Source organism: Nasonia vitripennis, chromosome 1 (genome assembly GCF_009193385.2).
Source record: "Nasonia vitripennis strain AsymCx chromosome 1, Nvit_psr_1.1, whole genome shotgun sequence".
Taxonomy (NCBI): Eukaryota; Metazoa; Arthropoda; class Insecta; order Hymenoptera; family Pteromalidae; genus Nasonia; species Nasonia vitripennis.
This window is the reverse complement of record NC_045757.1, coordinates 22745292-22768034: the sequence shown is the minus strand read 5'-3', so window position 1 is coordinate 22768034 and position 22743 is coordinate 22745292. Positions and strand designations below refer to the sequence as shown.

At 48.8% G+C, this 22743-nt stretch overlaps 2 protein-coding genes across 5 annotated transcripts in view; one reads left to right on the top strand and one right to left on the bottom strand.

The window, feature by feature from the left end:
* LOC100114347 (synapsin) overlaps window positions 1-22743 on the bottom strand; it is a 43592-nt gene that overhangs the window by 1991 nt on the left and 18858 nt on the right. The window contains exon 8 of the mRNA XM_032595978.1: window positions 94-299. Coding sequence (XP_032451869.1) covers window positions 94-299 — 206 coding nt within the window. The remainder of the gene's footprint in view (window positions 1-93; window positions 300-22743) is intronic.
* Window positions 2138-22687, top strand: LOC100678225 (tissue inhibitor of metalloproteinase). 4 transcript variants are annotated; one of them, XM_008215631.4, is made up of 5 exons: window positions 2138-2625; window positions 20311-20443; window positions 20520-20599; window positions 20675-20908; window positions 21034-22687. In XM_008215631.4, the coding sequence occupies exons 2-5, from the start codon at window positions 20311-20313 to the stop codon at window positions 21271-21273; spliced, it is 687 nt and encodes a 228-aa protein (XP_008213853.1). In that variant the 5' UTR covers window positions 2138-2625; the 3' UTR covers window positions 21274-22687. The 4 variants fall into 4 exon arrangements, with proteins under 4 accessions (XP_008213853.1, XP_003427929.1, XP_031786389.1 ...); XM_003427881.5 differs by lacking the exon at window positions 2138-2625 and adding an exon at window positions 11415-11783; XM_031930529.2 differs by lacking the exon at window positions 2138-2625 and adding an exon at window positions 13424-13574.

Below are 22743 nucleotides of genomic sequence, written 5' to 3'. Positions count from 1 at the left end.
TACTTAACATCTTTGCTTTTCCATCAAGTAAATCGAGCTTTTTCGGGCCGACTTTAATCCGATAAATCTCCGCAAGCACATGGTCAAACTCACATGAAAGCCTTGTAGTTGTTGCCGATCTTCTGCACGTGGACGTCGTACTTGGTGTCGATGTAGGGCTCGGCGGTGCAGTAATTGTCGGTCAGCGCGGCGAGCGAGGCCAGATCCAGAAACTCCTGGCTGTTCTCAGCCCTGGCCTTGCCGGTGCCGCCGTGCGCGTGGCCCAGTTTCACCACCACGGGGTACCTCGGTGCGCTCACCTGTAACAAAGAGGAGAGACCGTCGCTTACATTTACGAAAATTTTGAATTGTTTTTTTTTCACATTTCGAGAAATCGCTGTATTGGTGTATTCGCCTGTTCATTTTGTTGAAGCTATCTGAAGATCTCTGTCCTAATCTTTTATAGCCAGTGTCCAGTCGAGTGAAATACGTATACGGCCACTTTTTTAAATGTGTATGATTTTTACGCAGCCAAACAATGTACGGCCTTAATTTTCATCGTTCTTGGTATTAATTGCAGGCACATGATCGCGCACTGATAGAACGTGTTCGAACTTGGCACAATGTACAGTGGCAATAACAGTCGTGATTCCAATTGTAAGCGCACAGACAAGAATTTGTCAAAAATTTACGATCAGCGAGTTCAGAGCTGAAATCGTAAAAGAAGTTTGTCTCGGCAATTGTCCTCCGCTGCATCTCCCCGCGATAAAACATAACTTGTGCCATATAAAATCGCGACGTATAGTCGTTGTCCCAGTAGAGAGTGCAGAAATAAATGAGGATCCGGCGTAACATGTTTATACCGAGTTTGGTGAAAATACTTTTACACTCGCTTACGCGCCAAGTAGCACTGCCCTTAATTCGTTGACATTTTCAAGCTGTAAAGTTCTCTTTGTTTTTCTCTCGTTTCAAGAAAAATTCTCTCCTTATTCGACTCTGTTATGCGTCTTTTATATTTAGCGCGGAGTGTGAAAAATAGAGTTCGAAATAAATTTTGATCAAGCCTGTACAGCGAGTGTAAATGCGACGCAGGTGATCCGCGGTAAATTGTTTCCGCGCAAGGCCTCGTGGCAGGGATGTGCCCACATATAGGTGTTGCATACGTCGGGGGACGGGCTGGCAAAAGTTCCCGCAGCGAGAGCCGCGCCGCAGGATATGCGCGGATAAGCGCGGATATGCGCATTATATAGCGGAGGACGATAGATATACCCGCGTGAGAAAGGGAAAAGACAGTCCGCCGAGGATATCACGTGTGCGGCGAAATTAAATTTACTGTGTGCCGAGCGTGCGAGAGAGCCAAGATTCGACGTGCAGCTATATACATGTAGCTCCGCTGCTTTGTAAAAGCGACTCGTCGGGAAACGGGAATTCAGAGCCGCATGTGCAGCTGGCTAGTAAAAAAGCCCTAGACTTCGGTTTGGCGAATTTTAGTGGCGCAGTGTCGTCCAGCTCGCATCTGCGCGGGCCTCGCTTCGCGTAGGTGCTGGTCCGTCTGGAGTTTTATCGAAAAATGGAATGGATTTCACTTTCCAGCCCACGTGCGACGATCGCGCAAAACAACGCAAGTCACATATAGCTGTGCTTTCGAATATCATTATTAGCACGCGGGGCGCATGGCAACATTCCAATAGCGGCGGCAATCTATTACGTGCGCTATTATAATTACCGCGGCGGAGACTGTTTAGCGGGTATTCATCTCTCGCCGTTGGGCGCGGGGGAAGAGTGATTAAATCGGCTATAATACGAAAGACAATGGCGAGCAGCATCGAAGCTGCATCGCGCGAAAGAGCGGGAGATACGATCGAGGCTGCTATAAGCAGGCGGGAGAGCAGCGAGTAGGGAAGGGAAGTGAAGGGAGATAAGGAAGTAGCGAGATTAAGGATGAGCGATAGAAACATCGAGGCACGAGCCTACTCGCCGGAGAGAGGAAGGAATATCGGGAAGAGAGGGAGAGAAGGAGAGACAGGCGCTGGAATGCGCGCGGCAGAGAGAGAGAGAGAGAGAGAGGGACGGGAGGAGGTGGGGAAAAAAGAGAAACTTGAGAGCGAGTACTCGCAAAGCCGGAGATCGCTAAGGAGGGAAGGTGAGTTCGCAGTGTTGTTCGCGCCTTACACGCGGAGGGACCATCTGAAAATTTCTCTTCGAGTCTACCTACACACTTATCTCATACGGAAGCCGCGCGTTGCTCGAACGCGCGCGCTCAGGGGCTTTTTCGTTACTGCGTCCCACTTCGGGCAGTCTCCTAATATATAACGGTTCGCTCGCACTGTTCTCCTCTCAATAGCCTGCAGTGCACGTGATCTGGTTTGTGCGCGCGACGATTGTTCATATCCATAATTCATTTTCGCGCTGATGACGCTGAGTGGTGCGCGTGCCTTTTCAAACAGATAGTCATCCCGCACTTTTGTTTAATCCTCTACGTGTCAGCAGAGTAATTGCGGGGCAAACATTTGTGGGCCAAGTTTGCGCGCGTTGACGTTGCGTTTGATCCTCTCGCGTATAGCGAGCCGCGAGCCGAGATTTCGCGAGTGAATCCTGCTGCATCAGCCTTCATCACCGAGTGTGTAATCCTTATACATAAAAAAGGTCAGCAAACACTGCGCTTTCACACAGCTTGTTGCGTCGATAGCGGCGATATGATTTGCCGCGCTTCTCTTTCACTCTCTCTCTCTCTCTCAAACTGCTCTAATTTTCGCTCTCTGGCTACGATCGATCGCGGTGCGCAAAGTCGATTTTAATAAATTACCGCGAACGCGCGCGTCCATACCGAGCCATCAATCCATTAACCGATGCGCGCGTGCTTTTAAATTAGCAAACATTCTCTCTCCGTTACGCATTAAACCGGTGGGGACCTTGTTTATCGCGGCTCAAATATAAAACCTAGATTTATCGAAAAAGCCGGCAACAAGGAGAGACAGCTTTTATTTTGATATTTTTGTCGATCGCGCTTGGATTTAAAATCGGCACCGCGATATCTCGCGAGGGAAAGAGACAAAAAAGCCTCGTAAAGCCGTCTCATAGCGAATATCGCGGAAGGGCTGGGCGCGCAGACGGAAATAGGACGAGATTGTCGGCCGGCGTTCAAGTGAAAAGCTCGGGAATAGATGGGGGATATATATCGTATTACGGGAAAGCTCTATTTTCGTGCTTGCACTTCATCATAGCGCGATCGCGATGCGTCTTTTCTCGTGCGTGAGAGCCCCCGGCGCGAGCGGGACAGCTTCTTTAATGCAAACTGATTCATCGCCGCCGAATCGCATCCTCGCGATTATACCCGTGCGATTGCGTAAGGAGAGTCGAAACTCTGTTTCCCTCGATTATAACCTGCGCGCGACGTCGTCACTGTCGCGGTTCATTAGTTCGACTTAGCTCGTCGCGAGCGAAGCTTATTTATATGATTTATTTGTTTATTTATTTAAATATTTATCAAATACCATATATACACATGCCTCTGAAAGGCATCCTATATAGAGGCAAACACAGTTGCCTGTACATAGGGATGGCATACATAAACATTAATACTACAAAACTTATTTTACTTAAATTCCTTTGAAAATAATTTCAGCTCCGAAATGCGCGCGGTCAGTAATCAAACGCGCGCAGCGCTAATTTCCCGAGCCTAATTTCATTTTCCATAAAAAGTCGCTCGTGATGCAATGCCGGGGCGCGGCGTCATTAATTTTTTCGACCTAACCTGGTTAAATACGCACCTACAATTACGAATCGATGAAATCTCGACGTAATGACGAGAACAATGCCCCATCCAGCGCGACTGTAAAAATCTAACTCGAGCGAGATCGAAGTGAGCCCGGCGGATAAGAAGGGCCTTTCGCAAAATCTCTAATAACTACCTGCGCGCGTATACGATTCCGCGAAACTGTAACGTGCGAACGTGAACTTGCGCGCTCGAGGTAAGTACGGGAAAAGAGGCGAGTAGGAGCCAGTAGAAAAACGCTGACTGGCAGCTCGTTACCGCTCGGCTATTACCGACCTAATGGAAGGCTCGTTTTTTCTTAATGCCGCAGCGGTGTATAAAAAGATTCCAATGCAAAAATCGTCGCGGAAAGCTTCGCAGCGCACTCGCCCAGGCGTCAGTGTCAGCGTCCGCGGAGTCGTTCATTAGAGTTTCAAAGCCAACATTAGAATTAGCGCATAGTTTGTAAGTGCCAAAGTGATTGCATAGCTGGTTACACAATAGACACCGAATGTGTGCGCACATGCACATGCAGTGCGATTACCCGCGCGCGTTGCGTGCTCTTTCGGCCGACTATAGAGCGCGCGCTCAGCGTGAAAGTGCAGCGTCTATAAATGCAGAGGCCTGCATCTGTTCGGGCTGAAATTATAGTGGCGCCAAGGAGCCAGTGTCGACTGCCCACGCGCGTTCCGCCACACGGTTTCATAACAGGCTCTCTGCGCGCGACAGTATATTTATAATACAGTATATTTATATAGCGATTTCTCGCCGGCGAGTGCGATGGGCTATCGGCGATGATCGAGCCGAGTGGGCTCCGTTTGTTTGATGACTTAATCCTTCTGCAATATAGAGTCCCTGACGGCTGATGTCGGATTCACAACAAATCTGCTCCACTTTTTCTGCACCGTCATCGTGCTATAAGGAACTCTCGGCGCGAGACGATGCGTACTGCAGGAGCGAGGTGATGCGCGCAGGAAACGAAAGGAATCAGCGAACTTTCCGCCGGCTGCGAGAACAACAACAGCCTGCGAAAGAGGTACGCGGGACGCCGCGCAGTCGATAAACAACGCAGGCGCGCCGCCAATTGTCATCCGATATCTGGCCCGTAATTTACGCGGCACTCACGTCTCTCTGCTTATGAGCTTGAAAATCTAGAGAGTATATGCATGCAGAAGTACACGGCCTGTCTCTCTGTGTCTCAGTCGTGACTGGTGACTCATCGCTCGGCAATCCCATTGAGCCTGCAGCAGCAGCAGCAGCGAAGCTCGCCTTCTCCGTGTCCCGCGCGCCGCTGGCCTATCGGCTTCTTTTTCCTTTTCGCGCGGACGTTGAACGTCGCCCCGAGTAAGAGAGCTGCGGATCCGCGTGTGGCGGCGCGCTTCTTCTTCTCCGCGGCTGGCTTTTTCCCTTTCCAACTCGCGGCGCGCGGATAGACACAACGGGCTGATTCACGTTTGTTGTGGAACGCGCAGTTAGTAGCTTTGCACTCGCGGAAAATCAGATCGACCGCAGAGCTGCGCGCTTCCGCGCGGCGGCATTTGCTGCTCCGGTGCTTCTCTCGGGCGGCGATGCGAAAATAAAATTGAAATTGCGCCGCTGCCGTTCTCGGGATCGATGATTTAATTTAATTTAATTTAGTGCTCTGCTTTTCCGGCTACCTCGAAGTCGTGTTCGTTCTCGGAAAAACGCCCGCGGTACGTAAATAAAAACGTAAATCAACTCGGTTTTCCGATTCGCCGAAAAATTTCTAGCTCTAATACGCCGGGCTTCGCAAATCCGGAATCTTATTTTTCACCGTATGGCACAATCTAAAACGTCCAATCAAGCCGCCCGAGCTCGTAAATCATTCTCGCCGCGCGCACTTAAACGGCCTGTAACAAAGTACAAAGTGTATCTGCAAGTGAGCATGAGTAAGTGCTCGTCTCGCGATCGCGCTAAATACGTTCTCTTCGCGCAATGTTTACTCTGGGATGCGTTGAACCGAGCCGCGTTGATTTCCGCAGCTTTTTTCTCATTCGCGCCTCGTTTTTCACCAAGCCGACTTTCGGGGATTCCTGTGCCCAGAGCGCGAAGAATCTGACGGGGACCCGAAAAGAACGAATCGTGCAAACAGCGAAAGCAAGCAATGTCGAGGGTATTTTCTGAGTAAATCAGTCCGCAAAAAATGGCTCGCTGCGGGCAGACTCGGATTCTCGGCTTGTGCGCTTGTTTTATTATTTTAACATTGATCTGCTTCATGGAATCAGCAGCTTGCGCGAACCTCACGGTGCCGATCTCTCGAGTTTGCGAGCTGCGTGTGCTCGACTGCTCGCAAACAGAGGCCGCAACCGCGAAGAAAACCAAGACCAGCGTCAGCGTGGCGTGTAGGCCGCGAGCGAGTCCAGCGAGGCGCGGGCGGCGCGCGCGAATATTTTATTTCCATCCGCCTCTTATACAGGCGCTATTTGTTTACTCGCTGAAGTCATATACACACGCATACGACGGTACGGCCGTCTATTTTCGATTTCGCTTTAAACGCCCCCGCAGCTGTGCGACGCCGACACATCCGCGAGACGGTGGCCATACGTAAGGAGGTGACGAGTGTCGGCTGCTAATAGGCGTGATTTCATCCGCTTAATGGGACTATCATATAGCGCAGCTGGTGCGCGGCCTTACTTTTCATCAGCCGCGCCATCAGAGCTGCTTCTCTCATGCGCCTCGTCACTTTGATTCATTATAAGTGCAGGCTCTACGCGGAAAATGCACCTTGACTAGACTCGCGCGAAGCGGATTTGTCTAACCTGCTCCGATTCGGGCTCGCGGATTCGAGCGAAGTGAGGCGTATTAATAGGAATGACCCTACTCGAGTGCGCATCGGGGAATCGTCCGATATCGAAAACAAAATAAATTGCGCGATCACTCTCGGTATTTTCGAGGCGCCCATTGTACGGCGATAAACACCGATTGTTTGGAGCTTTAAATTTGCAAAGTAAAAGCCGGTCTTCTTTTATCGCGTTATTCGTGGTTCGGCTTTTAGGAGCCTTGCGATTTTGGCATGCGAACCGGTGTCGATTCGAAACAGCACACGCGTTATGCGCTTTTCGAAGCTGGAGAAAGCGGGCCTCTCGTGCCGATCGCTGCGCTTATTTCAAAGATAAGATAAGGCCTGCGGCAAATAATTAGTCGAGAAAATCAGCGATCGGTCTATGTTTCCTAGACTTTATCGTTAGATCGGCGATTTCTTGGGTAAACATGCGTGCGAAACACGTGCAAGGCGTGGGAACACGAGTGAATGAAAATCCGAGAATAGAAATCAATCATAATCAAGTGTCCGCGCATTACAATCAGTGGAAATAACATCTCTAGCTAGAAAAATAACCACATTTTTCACTCTCGAGCTCAAGAGAAACAAGCAGGCGTCATCGTAAAATTCGAAGAAAACGGAAACGCCGGTACTTAAAAGCAAACGCGAGAAAAAAATGTTTACAGCCACTAAAAAGCAGCCCGCATCGCGCGAGCCAATCGCGAGATTTAGCGTTTATTGCAAGTGCGCCCAGGGCTCGCGCGCGCGGCGCGAAAATCCATCGAGCGTTTCCGCGTCCGGCAAGTCCGTTGCGTCGACGATAAGGGCTTATCGTTATCGGCGTAACGGCCGATAGTGCTTGCACAGCGCCGAACGAGGAGAGTGACCCGCTTCGCGCGTTTACTGCCGTGAGCGGCGCTGCAAAAACGCGACGGACCTCGCTGCGGGCCAAGTTACGCGATGGCTTTCATTGTTTTTCGCGCATCGACAATCACTCAATTAGGCGCCTTGCCCTTCGCTCTTTACGAGCTCGCCATTTGTAGGCGAGAGTCGTAAAAGCTCGAGGTTCGTTTTTTCGAGGCACTGCTCGCTAGGGATCGGTCGCCACCGCCGGTTATTGTTTTCTCTCGCGCCCGCGTAAGCGAACGCCGAAGAGGAAAAGTTAGATACGCGAGTGTGTATACCCTATCGGCGGCCTATATAATTTCATTGCTGCGTAAAGTTTTATGCCTGATGACTTGTGTAACGACGCATGTGTCGCTGGTAGTCTAGTTTTATAAGATGCTTGCGCTCGGCGTCTCGAGAGTTACGGAAAAATTATTTCAATGGCCTATGCAAATTTGACAGAGACATTACTCAAATTTACGACTGCACAGTGTTCTGTAAATTTAGCTTGAATCACGATTGCCGTACGTGTTGGGCATAGCAAAGAGCGCAGGCTGATGTGCAGTCAGGCGAGTTTTCCGAATGCGAAAACATTTGAAGATTGTGGAAACAACAGAGCCATAAAAATTTCGCTAGTATTTGGGAAATGGGCGATCTATTCTTTTATAGCACAAAGCGCTAAAAATGAATTTCTCAAGTTTTATGCTTCCGGTGCAGAAAGTCCAAGTCGATAGTACCTCCATTTGCATGGGTAAGTAGAAAAGTGCTAAAAACGAAGAGCAAAGAATTCCGCGGAAAAGCAATAAATCCGAGCTATTGTCATTTCGATCAGTACAACTGAAATTTGATTGTTCATTTTATTTTTCGTCTAAATGAAAACCGCAACTCTCTCGCGGGTGATTTATACGCAAGCATATTACGCTCGTAATTAATTGGCCCAAAAAACCCATTAAAGCGTCGCTATAAAGTTATCTCAATCACGGTTTATCATCTGAAGCAATTTCCTCGTTAATCATGGAAGTTTCTTTTTCTTTTTCAACGAGGACACCTCGCTCTTCCAGTTTCATTGAATCTTTGCACTTTATCGTCGAACGCAAAAGTTGCAAGAGAAAATTTCATTTGGCACGTCTCGAATCACGACGTTTATTTTCCGATTCTTATATCTGAGAATATAAAATTATTCATTTCCAAGTTCGTAACACGTTATATTATGAGCGACGCGTCCCGTACTGGACAATTCATCGTCTACTGATCTCACCAGAATAATTAGAAATACGTTATTATGTCATCGAGCCGTTTTGTCATGTAAATCGGTACGAAATGATCCTTTGCAATTCAAAGTTCATATGCTATAATGGACGCAAATTACTTAATACAGCGATACAGATCAGCGTCGTCGAACGAATAATCATAATTTACGCACGAGAGCAGGGTATCAAGTTTTCAATTCAAAGATGATATTTTGAAACGTCGCCGCTCTCGGCTGTAATGTCCGAGCGATCATTCAAATTACGTATCTGCGGGTATTCGCGTCGATGCGGTGTGGTCGTTGGCCTGAACTATATTCGCGGGCTTCTTCGTAAAACCGCCAATTAAAAAGTTCGTTACGAGCTGTAGACAGAAGTTTTCCGAGAAAAATGCGGAGTCGATAGCTCGATCGGCAGGAAAAGCAAAAGTGCCGCGCAAGCATAAACCAAGCATGAGGATCTCGAATCCAAGGCGCGACATTAAAGGCCGGCGTTAAAGATCCGAACGCTCAAGCTCTTATCTCCCTTACCTCTTGCCAGCCGCACACGAGGTCCGAAACGCGACGCGATACGTCCTCAACTATACTATATCAACTATCCCTGCAGCAATGTCTCATAAACGAGGGCGCGCGCACGTATTCGTCCCCGAGACTCGCGCAGGAGACAATTTGCATGAAAATTCAATTACCCAGTCCGCCAACTGGATAAGAGTTAATCTGCGCGCGCGCTCGCGAGATTGTGTCCAGAGAGAGCTGACGTAATTGTAAACACGCAGCGAGCGCGGCGACACGCCGCTCGGTATAATTGGCCCCGCACGATTGCCTTTCCAACGCCGTTTTATTATCGCGCTACGCTCGCGGTGTCGGGGAATTCCCGAGATCCGCTCGCGCTGCTCCCGAGAGTACGCAGCGATCGATCGCGTTTAGAAAACTTTGCTTTTTTAATGGCAAGCGGAAAAACCGATCGGACGCGGGCCAGCACAATAACGAGCGGTTCTATAATTGAAATACGCTCGCGCTCGCGCTCGCGCTGTGATGAGCCTCAATGCCGCGACCATGGAAGCTTATCGGCTGTCGCGCTCGAGACTCGACTCTCTGAATTAAACATCCGGTCGCGCGAGATCGATTGTGCCAACTGCTTTTTTTATTTTTAATTGCGCCCGGCGTTTAATTTGGTTATCGCGGCTGCGACGAGATATGCGCTCGTTTATTCGCCTTTATTTTAACGCCGGTTATTCTGCGAAATAAACCTGCCGCGCAAGAGATTATAAACTCTGAATTTACGGCGGGCATTAGGAGCCGATCGGATCAACTCGCTCGCAGATTTACTTTTGCGAGTATATGCACGAGCAAACCTTAACGCGCTCGGCGGCGGGCAAATAAACGATTGCTAAAACGCCGCACACTCGAGTTATTCATCGTCGCGGCGCAGCGGCGCTCTCGCGCATGTTTATGACATAACATCATAATTCGCAGCCGGCTCTAATCCATTCCGAGCTCACTCGCAATGTTTATTTATGAATTACCGTGTAATGCACGCATTATTATATAAAGTACCATAACAGAATCGTCTTTCTCGCTGTAATTGCCTAATTTTGTAGATCGCCGCGCAACAGGCGCAGCAGCGCAATAAAGCCTCATTGAGCCGCATATCGCATCCTCCTCTCGTCGCCGCTCGCAGCTTATTATTTGATCAATTTCGCCGGCCCTTTCATCCGGAGCGAAAGTTACTTCGTTCGCCGTACGATTCCAACGTGAAATCTCGCCGGAATAAAAAAGAAGGGAAGCTAAGCAGCTGTAAATCCACGAAATAAGCACCTACGCACACCGGCCGCAATCTCTCTCTCTCTCTCTCTCTCTCTCTACAAAGCCATCCGCCTGATACACCAAGAGCGCAATTACCGGGGCGGCCGCAGCTTGCACATAACTATACAATGCACAAGGTACACACACAGCGTAGCCGTACAATAAACCCGGCAAATAAACGCCCCGGCAAAACGCGAATTAAGCGGGTATCTAAGTAAAAGCTGCGCTCCGCAGCCGACATCGATTATCGAGTTATATACGCCGGACGGGGACGTATACATAATAGTTCCGGCAGCGGCCCCGCAGAGTAGATTCGCCGACGCGGTTAGAGGCTCGTTGACCCTACGGTACACGCTCGCGCAGGAAAAAGCTCATCCTCCCATACACTTCGCTGGCGGCAGCCATAGTGCCGCTGGAGTTGCGGATTAAAATGCTCTCTGTACCTGTCGGCTCGTAAAGCGCCCGCCGCGACGTCGATTATTAATCAGCGGTCGATTAATTGATACGTGTACGCAGGAGGAGCATTGCCTGTGTGTACATGTGGCGTCGCGGCAAGTCGGCAGAGATTAATTTTTGCGTCGAGGCGGTTTCTCCTCCCACAGCTTCGTTTCGCCAACGTTTTATTCAACGGCCTATTGGCGTTTCGCGATTCTGCGGCTTGATCGATGCTCTAAAGCGCAAAAACAAAAACACGCTTCGCCCGGTGTTTACGTTTGAAATCGCGGCGTCATTGCACGACGAAGCTCGGCGTCCGCCGACTACGATGCCTATACATATATAATTGGGTCGTAAATCGCTGCGCATAAGGGGTGCCGAAGAGAACCCTCGCCTCGTCCGGCGGCGCAGATGCATCAATCGCGCGCGTTCTGCAAATCTCCAAGCGAGCCATATGCGCGCGTGCGACTCGAATTCGCGATTGACGCATCGCGCGTGCCGGGGAATTCAAGATGCAACTTAGACGCGCTGCGGCTGCCGAGGCCCGAGCGCGCGCGAATAGCACATGAGCTCAGCTCTCGCTGGCCGCGGTAGTGGTGGTGGCGGCGACGCGCCGCTCGCTCGCCGGCCGGAATATAATAGTCGGTAATACGATGGAACTGGGCCAGTCTTGCTTCGAGCCGCGTCCAAGAAGCTTCCACCTGCGCGCGTGCGATTTGCCCAGAGCTCTTCGTCGCCAGCTCGCGTTTCTCCTCGCTTATTATACACGCCGTGCGAGAGCAGTGCTAGTGCGAGCCGAATATTAGGACGCGTGTACTCGTCCACTGTGTGATCGTCGCTTGGAGGATTTTTCCGCGGGCTTTGGGACCACGACAGCCCGGAGAGTCGACAGCAAAGTTAGTCTTCTTCTTTTGTTTATGGAGATTGGAGGGTGAGAGCGAAAGTAAACAAAACCAGCTCGCTGCAAAAGTTTTGGAATTGTGAATCGAAAAGCAATGCGAATGTGAAACAGTCCCGCATTAACGACTCTGGCGCTTGGAATGCGCGCGTAAAATTCCGGCCTCGCGCTCGCTCCGCCCGTGACCGTAAAACCAAATTGCACGCGGATCCAATTAGATCCATAATAAGCAGCTGTAAAACAACGCGCGAAATGGCTTTTCGATTCGCAAAAAAGCGAGCGCGTCTCCACGACGACGACGACGACGACGACGACGACGACGACGACGACGACACCCTGCCGAGTTTTACGATCGGTGTCCTTGACCTCGAGAAAACATTCGTATTCGGATTTCGAACCGATGTGGGTTAACGATAAGTTTATTTATGGAACGCCGCCGAGTCTAAGAATTCAAAAATAATCGCGTTCTCTTCTGCTGTCTCGTCCGCAGGTATATTCCATTTTTCTTCTTCTCACGGAAATCTATCGGAAACTAATGGTCGGGGATCGTAATTAATTATCGCGGCCGGTTGCCTCACAGAGTTGTATAACGTTCCAAAAGATATTTCAATACTTCCGACGATTCGATGCCGTTGACTCTGGATCATTTCATAATTATAAATAAAATGCGCTTATTTCTCGAGATCATTAGTCATTAAGCGCTTGCATATTTGCATATTCGTTATATTCACCGGCGTATCTGGCGTAGGCCGTTAAACGAACAGAGGGCCGTCACGATTTTATCATCCGGTAATTTTATCGCTACTCTTTCGCACCTCCATAAAAAAGAAATAAAAACGAATTTAGGGTGTGACATAAGATAGGCTCGCGCCGAAGTGCCGGTGAGAGGTTCATAAATAAAGCGTCACGGAATACGTCAGGTATAAATATATATTAAGGTTCGTTCATCTGCGCGTACTTCAGCGCTATATATTGTTCGGAAAATTCGAGGAAATCGCTCAGTTTTCCGTTTTATTTTCGTCACTCTCGCGGGGCAGATTTTATTTATCCGAAAAATCTTGAACGCCGATGAAAAGCTGCCAATATGTACATTATTATAAATCAGCGGTTAATCCGAAAAATGCGCCGAAGGAAATTTATAAAAGTGCGCAAGCCAAATAAATAAATATCAGATAAAAGCGCTGCTCGATGCGAAAAATAAAATATTTGCTCGCGGCAGAAAGTTACAGACTGCACAGATCTTTACACACTGCAGGTCGCATCAAATAAATAACCGGCTGGATTATAACGAAGGTTGAGAAAGAATGCGATATCGCTACTGAATAAAAACGCGGCCTGTCAATTTAATTTGAAAGTTAAAGTGCAGCTTAATGGCATTAAATTAATAAGAGATTGAAAAAATTCGCCCCAACAGCGTATAATATCATGAGCGTGACGCGTGTAGCGAGAAAAATACAGCTTATTCAAAACACCCCATTCAGGAGCACCGACGAAAAAAGGACAATAAAACCAAGCCCAGTATGCACACATAATATATGACATAAGCCCGGCGATATAGTCGCAGAGAGCGCGAGCGCGACGCGCGCCGCACGTCAGACTTATATATAAATGTATATAAAAGCGCTGCATATGTAAACGGCCGCCGCCGGTGTGTGAGGTCAGAAAGAGGCGAAAAAGTCAGACTGCACAAGCAGTCTCAAGGGTGTCGCGCACACGCTGATCGGCGAGTGTCGGAAACGCGAGTTGGACCGGTTCCTCGCGCGACCGGATTTTATACGATTTTATAAATGTACGTATAAGACTTATATAGCTCTACATTGCCGCTTCATGCGTCTCTGCGCCCGAGAAAATCTAAGCGGTCTCAGGCTGCTTCTGCATCGACGAGCTCTTTTCAAAACCATATTATTAACTCGAGAAGTTTTCATACGTGATCGTTTCTCACTCATTGCGGAGATGTAATCACTTGAAACATAAATATTAATTATCTTTGGATCTTTGCCCAAAGAACGCTATGCCAATTCCTAATGTTATTTTGATCGAGTCAAGCCGTTACGATTGTCATCCCATTCGAATCGTCGGGTGCATCAAAACATTCGATGCCCGTCGCTCATTTCGAATTCATAATTGTAGAGGAGGCCTCCGGGTTTTCCCGCGCGCGGAGCTGGCGAATCTTTGCACGCGCAACGCGGAGACGCGATCGGCATCTCTGGAATGTCTATTAGAGCGAGCGCGCGGCCCTGGGAACGAGTTGGGAGTAGCGACGGTTTTTCTGCGACTTCTGCTCTTTCCGGGGTCACGCGCCGTTGTTTTTACGTCCCTAGTATAGCGTCATAATGACGCAGGGTCGATTGATTCAAGTCGGGGAATAGGCGCAAGACTCTGGTTTTCGTGTTTTTTTTTTCTACTGTCTTCAGCAGAACCGGAAGATTTATCACTACTAGGTATAGGCGTGTGACGAGATGCTCGACTCGTGTACGAACGTGTACGTTTCTTAATTTAGAATTTTCTGTGACAATATTTTGATGCTTGAAAAGCTTTTTCATCTCACGGCTACGTTTTTCTAAAAGTCCCCTTTGACTGACGTGGTTGGTATTATACTTCAACTGCGGAAAGTTTTGCATTCAAAGGGATGAAGTACAGCCAATCAGTCTGGTCTGGTGAATCTGGCGAGTTAGTCGGGATTTAAAAAAATCCGGGTACACTGCAGAGATAAAGCCCGTAAAAAATCATTCCTTTTCCTGCCTGATGCCTATTCGTTTAAATAAAGGCAGGGAAAATGTTATTTCCCATAGCAAAGCGCCGCTAATCTTATCATTGACAAATCTATTATTCTATTTCGATGAAAAGCGCACTCGGCCAAAGAACGATCGTTTAGCCTCGCGCAGCGAGGGACGTCGATTTTCGCTTTGCAGTCGGCATATTTTTCAAGCGTCAGCGCGAGCGCGAGCCCGATAAATCAGAGCCGGCCTATAGGTGTATACCTCGAAGCATGAAATACGAGCGCCGCCAACGGGGGAAAATGACTTGTTCGATATTTTTTTTCTTTATCCGCAGGCTTTCGCTCGCTCCGACTACTATTTCCGTCCTACTGTAAAATCGAGTTTTATCGCCAACTCGCGGATGCGACTTTATAAGAGTTTTCTCACAATGAGAATGTATGTGAATCATCGCGCCTCTGCTCGACTATACTTACTGTGCTTTTTAGCTAATAGGGCTATGTTTGTCGCCGTTTTGATACGGACGCCAAGTAAATAATTAAAAGAGATAATTCGTCGTTATCTTACCTGCTTGTATCACGTTTTCGTATATAAACATGTAAACGCGCGTTATATCCGCTACGCCAATATCGTGAGCTGAAATGTTAAAAATGCTGTCTTTCTTCGCGCTCGTAATGAACCCAGGTCCTTGAGCTAAGTGAAGCACTTTCTACTTTCTCCGCTCGCTCAAGAGGCTTAATCTTCGAATATATAATTCTGCCAAAGCCGTTCACTAAGGAGGTTTAAGGAGTTTCGCAACCGATCGTTACGTTGCTGATAAATTTGCACGAGTGCCTTTTTTATCTGTCGCTGCACTCTCCGGCCTAATGAAAATAAAAACTCTCCTCGCATAATTGTCGGTGTTACGTTGCGCAATCTGTTTTCGAATATTTCGAATACCTTCGATTAAATAACCGAGTCGTTGTTTCGAGTACAGGCGTATAAAAAAGCTAGGCCAGAGAATCCACAGAGAGAATAAAAGTCGGACGAACGTAGGGAAGCCATTCGCCTCGGCGGGAGCGGCGCATCTAGCAGCATAGCCAGCCAGATGATTCACGCGGTTAAACGCCGCCGCACTGAATATTCAAGCCGCGCCGGGGGGTTTCCCGTATAAAGGGCGGAATACCTGCGCGCTATCGCGCTCCTCTACTTTTCTATATTCCGCGCATGGGCGCTCGCTTTACGCGCGCGAGCTCATTCGCCGGGAGCTGAGAAATTACGCGTGGGTGGATTTTCGCGATCCGTCATTCCCGAGGAATTCGTTGCGAGGGTGCGTATGCGCTGCTTACGAATCAATTGCGCCGCGCCGTGCGGAAAGGCCTCTCCGATCTCGGACTGCGGCATCAGTTAGCAGTGATTTGCGAGGTTTAGAAGCGCTTGATTGGTTTCCGATGAAAATTCAACTTGCTCGCTTCGTTCTCGGAAGCTGCGTCGCGCGGCCGGCTTCTCCCAATAATCGCGTCGAATCGCTTGGCACGAAAATAAACGACACGATTTCCCGCGCGACCGCTCCACAAGTGCGCCCATTATAGCTTCAAAAGAGAGCATCACGCTCTCGGCGCCTCATCGTTTTTGGCTACAATAGCGCCGTAAATTCCGAGTCACGCTGTTCGGGCTTTCGCGAATAACAAGCACCTCCGAACGGTCTCGGCGACGAATGGCGGCCGGGCCGAGGCAGCTTTCAAGTCAGATGCATTGCCGGAGAAGCTCCGCGGCGCAGGGCCGATGTATGACAGCGAGAACGCGCGGCAATCGATTCGCTCTGCCGCGCGCACTCGGACGAAATGCATCGCGGAGTCGTATAGCCGCAGTTGCCTCCGGGGCGTGGGCGTGTTTATGTGCTCGCGTGTGGCGGCGTCCCTCAATCTTCTCCTCTGCAGAGCAGCGACGCCGGCTTGCTTTTACGATTTTTCCCCGCACATCGCAGCCCACCGCCGGAGCATCTCTCTCTCTCTCTCTCTCTCTCTCTCTCTCTCTCTCTCTCTCTCTCTGTCTTTTATCTTCCCGCGATTATGCGCAGATAAGCACCTGTCTGCGCGGCCGCCTCCTCGATCACTATAATTTCTTCTATGCAAACCTCCCGCGACTTTTCGTTCTGCTTTATAAGTCACTCGCTATATGTCGCAGCAGTAGAGGCGTGGCGCTTTATGCCGCCGGCCGGAGGGTTGATTTTCCCAGGACTCTGAGTCATGCGTTTCGCGGAAGGTGTATAAAAAAGTCGTGTACGTGTTGCGGAAAAATCGTTCCGCAAATCATCGACGCCGTTTGCGTTTTCCGACGCAATCTTCGCTAAGTGGCTATGGAGTTTTATCTCCGCTCGAAAGATATCGCGCGGGAAAGATTTGTCCCAGTTAACTTCGTTATTGATTTCCTTTCGTTCGTAGAAAGCTTGTTTTTTCTTAAACAGAGCGTCTACTTGGCGCAAAATTGTTTGGCTACACGAGTCGAGAAGTTGAAGGAAAATTTCTGAATCAATGGTAAATGCCAAATGATGAAAATTTGAATTCCGAAGAAGCAAGCAAACGCGGCAATTATGCGGTGAACGGAATTTATAGTATTGACCGAGTTGTAGCCGAAGTTGTATAGGAAACCAGTCAAATAACAGTCCACTTTGACTTGGAGCGTGTAATCAACTTAATTGCACGTTCAGCACATAAAATTTATTTGGGTCTCATCCATAATTATAAGCGGCAAACGATCCGGGGTTTCTAATTTCTCAATTCCCCCATATCTTCATGACAGATTTAACATCCACCATATTTAGCTCTATAAAAACTGACGCATGTAAATATTGAAAAAGTCTTTCGCGTTTACCGACATTACGCAACAGCTCTGAGATAGATCTGATCAGATCAATTTATTTACGCCTATATAGAGTAAATAAAGCGCTTGGAAATAATCCGGGCGCGATGAAAGCGGAGGAACGGCGCCTCTAGCGCACACGAGAGTCACGAGCGCTGTATGCCATACGATTCGATGCGGAAAAATCAGGTGCCTGCTCGTAAAGCCGACACAGTGCATCACTCGCGGCACATTACGAGCTCTCTCGCGGCTTCGCGGAGCTTGCAAACACAGTACCGACTGTCGCTATTGCGCGGATCGTCACGTATGAGGCTGTTCTCGCAGCCAGCAAATTCGGAATAGGCCGCGCCACTGCGATAATTCGCGTAATGGCTCATGTTCCGTCGTAAGCACGGAAATTCATGGATAATGGCGCTCTCGCCGCACGCATCTTTCTAAACATGATATCGAGATATCGGCATTGTCTCTATAATAGCACCGATCAATTGTGTCCTCTCCGGTCATTACGGGTCTTCCTGCAAAGCCAAACGGCCTGCACGTAAGCGACACCATATAAAAATGCTCAGCAAAAGCCGAGCGCTAACGAGGGTCTGAGGATGCCCGCTCGCCGTCGGTTGGCGCGCAGCCCCAATTCAAGCTCGGCCGAGTACTTTACGACGGGCTTCTTTCTCCCGACCGCTGTGAAGCTTGGGAGGGGGAAGCGGTGGTAGCGGGAGTAGCGGGGGAGGAGGACCGAGGTAATTTTCCACCAACGAAAAAATCTAAAATCAGTCTAGTTCGGTCAGCACTGAGCTTCAGTTCGATCCTGGTAGAGATCTGAAGCTCGGAGCAGACACCATAACAGAATATTGCGAATTCAAACAAGTCTTGATTTCGATTCTCCGATGCCGATTCTCGCAAAATCTGACGCTGCGACTCCTGTCACAGTTGAGGTTTTATCCCCAACCTATCCCCAACCTATCCCCAACCTATCCCCAACATTCCTTTCCCGCGGTCACCGAGACCAGCGGGAGACACGTCACGTGAGACGCATATCGCTCTCCTTACATACACTCACACTTGTATACATCTATCCACACCTTATTTTCGTTCATAAAATTATCTTGTATTTCATAAATTCAGTCTCGAGAGAGGTTTCTAAAATAGTAAGTTTATTCATCTAAATTCCTAAGCAATTTCAAAAACATTAAATATCGAGTATTCTCCATGTTGTAGCGTTCTCGACCTGTAAAACAGCTCAGAAACTGAGCGTCTTTGGGAGTGTCGCCTGCGTAATCACCGATAACGTACGCAATAGAAAAGTGAAATCAACTCTTCTTCAGGAGAATTCGATTTCCTCAATTTTCCGATATTGAAACTCGATAAATTCGCCGTGATCAATCCAACACTTCGCTTCGTGTGCATGATGTTGATCGACAGAATCATCCAGACTCCCGGCCCTCTCACGCAGATCGTCTGCGCTCGCTAGACTATGTTGCATGCAAACGAGAGCGTCGGCTTTGCCATTGTCCGACGCGCTCCGCTACGCTCCTCCTGCATATCTATAACGCTGCATACGTTTACGAGGACGAAGCAGCGCAGACGCGCGTGCTATATATTGCATAGCCCACTGTGAAACGATGCGGCCGCGCGCATTTATTTGGTTTAGCTTCGGATTTTCCCCGGAGGCATAATTTAACCGCACGCACAGTCGCGCTTTGACGCGCTCGCGCGGATGTGACCTTTTTCCACTTTAATCCGCGTATGCGCTGCAGAAACAAAAATCACCACGGATATTGGATTGAATATTATTATGCGCACCAGATCGCTTAAAACCCTCGCTAATTCTCGGCCGCTCGCGAATGAAATTTCATTATTAATTAACGCTGTCCGAGCGAGTGCACTCGGATATAAAATCCGCGTGGGTGAAATACCGCCGTCGCATAAGTGTCGGTAATTGGGTCACTCGTCACTCATTAAACGGTTCATTTTTCTGCTCGCGCCGCAAGCTGCGTTAAAACGTTATGTGCGCGACACAATATATAGGTCAGTTTGCTGTACAACCTTTCCTCGTGCTCATAATCACGTTCGTCTGCGGAATCTCCCTCGCACATAGGGAAAAAAGCGGGTGTGCTCCATTGTTGTATCTCCGCGCACGTCGCTATACACGCTATATAATAGTCTCCTGAATGTTTAACGGGTCCGGAAGCGGAACTGCGCTCTGGGACGAAATTCATATAGATCGGCCCGCGGCTATACACACGTACAGACTGCGCGCAGCACATGCTCGGCATATCACAGGGGAGAGGCTGAGAGAGAGAGAGAGAGAGAGAGAGAGAGAGAGAGAGAGAGAGAGAGAGAGAGAGAGAGAGAGAGAGAGTGAGCGAGGATATACAAGTTGTAATTGCTTTGCTCGCCGGCAACTTTCGCTATCGCCTGCATATTTCACAGGCCGCACGATGCACGTACGAGACGCCCCGACGGATCGGAGCCTCCGACGAATTTGCCGATGTCACGTTCGAGGAGGAATTTCGCATGAATAACAACAAGGGATTGAATTATCGCGCCGCGATTTCATACAGCCGCTATTCCGCCGGTCGATTAGCCATAGCCCATAGGAATTTCGCTAGGAATGCCACGGTGACGAGCGTTGAATCCTCTCGTCCGTATTTTCTTTCTCTCCGGCCATAGCTATGCCGTCGATCCAATTACACTGCAGCTCAGCGCGCTGCAGCTGCGCTCAGTCGCAGGGATATAGCATATAGCTAGAGTTTCCTCGGCGGGCATTATCGGCGCGCACTGACCAAGTACTGCAGAACAAGAACAGTAATCGGAGAGTCGGCGCGCGTTGCGTTACGTCCCGCTATCGGATGGCCATTGATGCAGGGCTCCGTTTTCAGAAAGTGTCTTGTCCTACCTATTCGCCTCCGACTCGATGTGTATTTCTGTTTTGTCTGAACGCGGATCTGCGTATGTTTCGTTTTGCAGATGCGGCTAGCCAGAGCTGTTGCCGTTCTGCTGACGGCGGGCTTCGTCACGCTGCTGCTGGCCGTCGAGCACGCGGAGGGCTGCTCCTGCATGTACACGCACCCGCAGACGCACTTTTGCTCGTCCGATTTTGGTGAGAATTACGCCCGCTACGAATCGCGCCAATTCCGAGTCGCCCTATAACGATCTAATTGCGCCGCCCCTTTCAGTGATCGTCATCAAGGTGAAGGAGCGCATCCCAATGGGACAGGACACCGCGTACAAAGTGAAGATCAACAGGAAGTTCAAGGTGAGTGTCGCGAGCGAGCAACGCGGAACGCGCTCTTACGCGCCAACTAATGCCTCGACGCACCGCCTCTTTCAGCTGGCGAACGAAAGTTTCAACGACTACCTGTACGACGGGCTGCTGTACGCGCCGAGCATGGACTCGATGTGCAGCGTCCATCTGCAAGTGGCCGAGACCTACGTGGTCGGCGGCCGGATTTACGAGGGCCGGCCGCGGCTCAGCCTCTGCAACCTCATGATGCGCTGGTCCGAAGTTTCCAAGCGCCAGCGCAAGGGATTCAAGGGACTCTACGCCAAGGGCTGCGTGTGCGACGTGAGTGCGACATGCGCGATACCATATGCCTGCAGCGTATTTCGAAACGAGAGCACCTTCTTAATTGAGCGCCTGAAAAGGAGAGCGAGGGAGAGAGAAGAAAATAACGGCTTTCGCTTTTCCAGGTCAGCTACACGAGCTTCGCGCGCAAGGGCGAGGCCCTGCACCGGGCGAACGGCACACTCTGCCCGTGGGAGGGCAGCCCCGGGCCCATGGACTGCCAGGAGAAGCACGGCATCTGCGTCTCGAACCAAGCCCGCTGCTTCTGGATGCCCTCGAGACCCTACGACCTCTGCATCAAGGAGCACTACCAGAACCGCATGGCTGCGGCGCATCCTCGGCAGCGCGAGCCGCTCATGCCCTAAACCTGACCTCTCCATCGTCACGGGGTAGTGGGTCGTGTTTGATTTTGTCCGCGGGCTATCCGGTTTCTAATTAAATTTACCTTGCGTCCGTTCGCTCCGCAACTTGCTTCATTATATGATTATCGTATATAGTTTTACGAAAACTTGGGCGTTCGCCGCCCACACTCTCTGTACCGATCCTCGCTACTTTTATTCGTGCGTCAGCCGTCGTCAATGGAGAAACGCTGAATCGCGCCGCAAGCGACTGAATTTTACAAGTTATGACAGGCTATTTATTCACTGTGCATCGCCAATCCTACTAACTGCGCCCATTCGAATCATTTTTACTCCTCTCAAATCGCGACGCTAATTTAGAGAAGATATTTGATGTATAGGTCGTGTAGCCCGTGTAGCTCCTAGATTATGATGTATTTATTTATCGCCCATTGTATCTAATACCATTTTGCGTATGTGCTCGCTGCACACGTAATATAATTCATGCATTTCGAAAAGTTCAAAATGTCTTTTAAAATAAATTTCATCGAATATTGTATGATATTGCTAACGAAAAATCAAATTTGGATAAGTATTCAGTCTTTGGCATGAACTACGATTTTAAGCATTTATTTATGTAAGGCGTCGTATGGAAATGTACATAATAGTATTAGCTAAGTGTAGGAGTATAAGAAAATTAAAACGTGGAAGTAAGTATAAAACGGAAGAATTTATCAAGATTCGTCTCGCTTTGGAAGTATTTTACGCGACGATGTTTTCTGCATTCAATAACAAAATTCGACCAATAACTCCGACGCGCGATCATTAAATTGAGGAGAACTCGCGCGGCGACGATGTTAAATTTATGCACCCGTTGTTCTCGAAAATTTCGACTTGCGCGCGCGAGTGTATTATACTTTGCATGAAATTACGCGTTTCGAATTCCAATGCGACGGGGCCAACTTTGAGCCTTGCGATTGTCCCCGCGCGAAGCAGATTCGCGCGCTGAAATTGATGATCGAATATGCAGGACGTAAGCTGATGTGTAATACACACGAGGTCGAGCAGAAATTCAGACTCTTTGCGAATTCAACACAGAATAATGACTACCGTTTTATACTTTCTCAGTGCTCAAGTGCGCAGTATAGTATTATCGTATTTTCTTATGGAATAAAAAATTAATCGTTTAATTATCTAGCTGTGTAATAATTTATCGGCAAATTTAATGTATATGCTACTGTAAACTGTAATGTAATATTAATGATCATTGTGTAATCGCTCCATTTTCCATGCATACGAGTATTAAATGTACGCTATAAACTCTATTTATGATGGTTGGATCAGTGTGCGTTCGGGTGTGCTCAATACGTGTCACTATTAAGCGGCTAGCATAAGTTACCATGTTTGGATAATAAAACGTAATTGAAATCAACTTTCAGAAGATGATTGTTGCGTTACTATTCACCCAGCATTATAAATTGAAGAAATTTTTAATTG

Excerpts from the sequence above, each read along its gene's own strand:
- LOC100678225 (XM_008215631.4), top strand. The coding sequence starts at position 20,311 with ATGCGGCTAGCCAGAGCTGTTGCCGTTCTGCTGACGGCGGGCTTCGTC. Across the intron at positions 20,444-20,519 it reads CTTTTGCTCGTCCGATTTTG|TGATCGTCATCAAGGTGAAG; the intron begins GTGAGAATTACG and ends CGCCCCTTTCAG. Across the intron at positions 20,600-20,674 it reads AGATCAACAGGAAGTTCAAG|CTGGCGAACGAAAGTTTCAA; the intron begins GTGAGTGTCGCG and ends CGCCTCTTTCAG.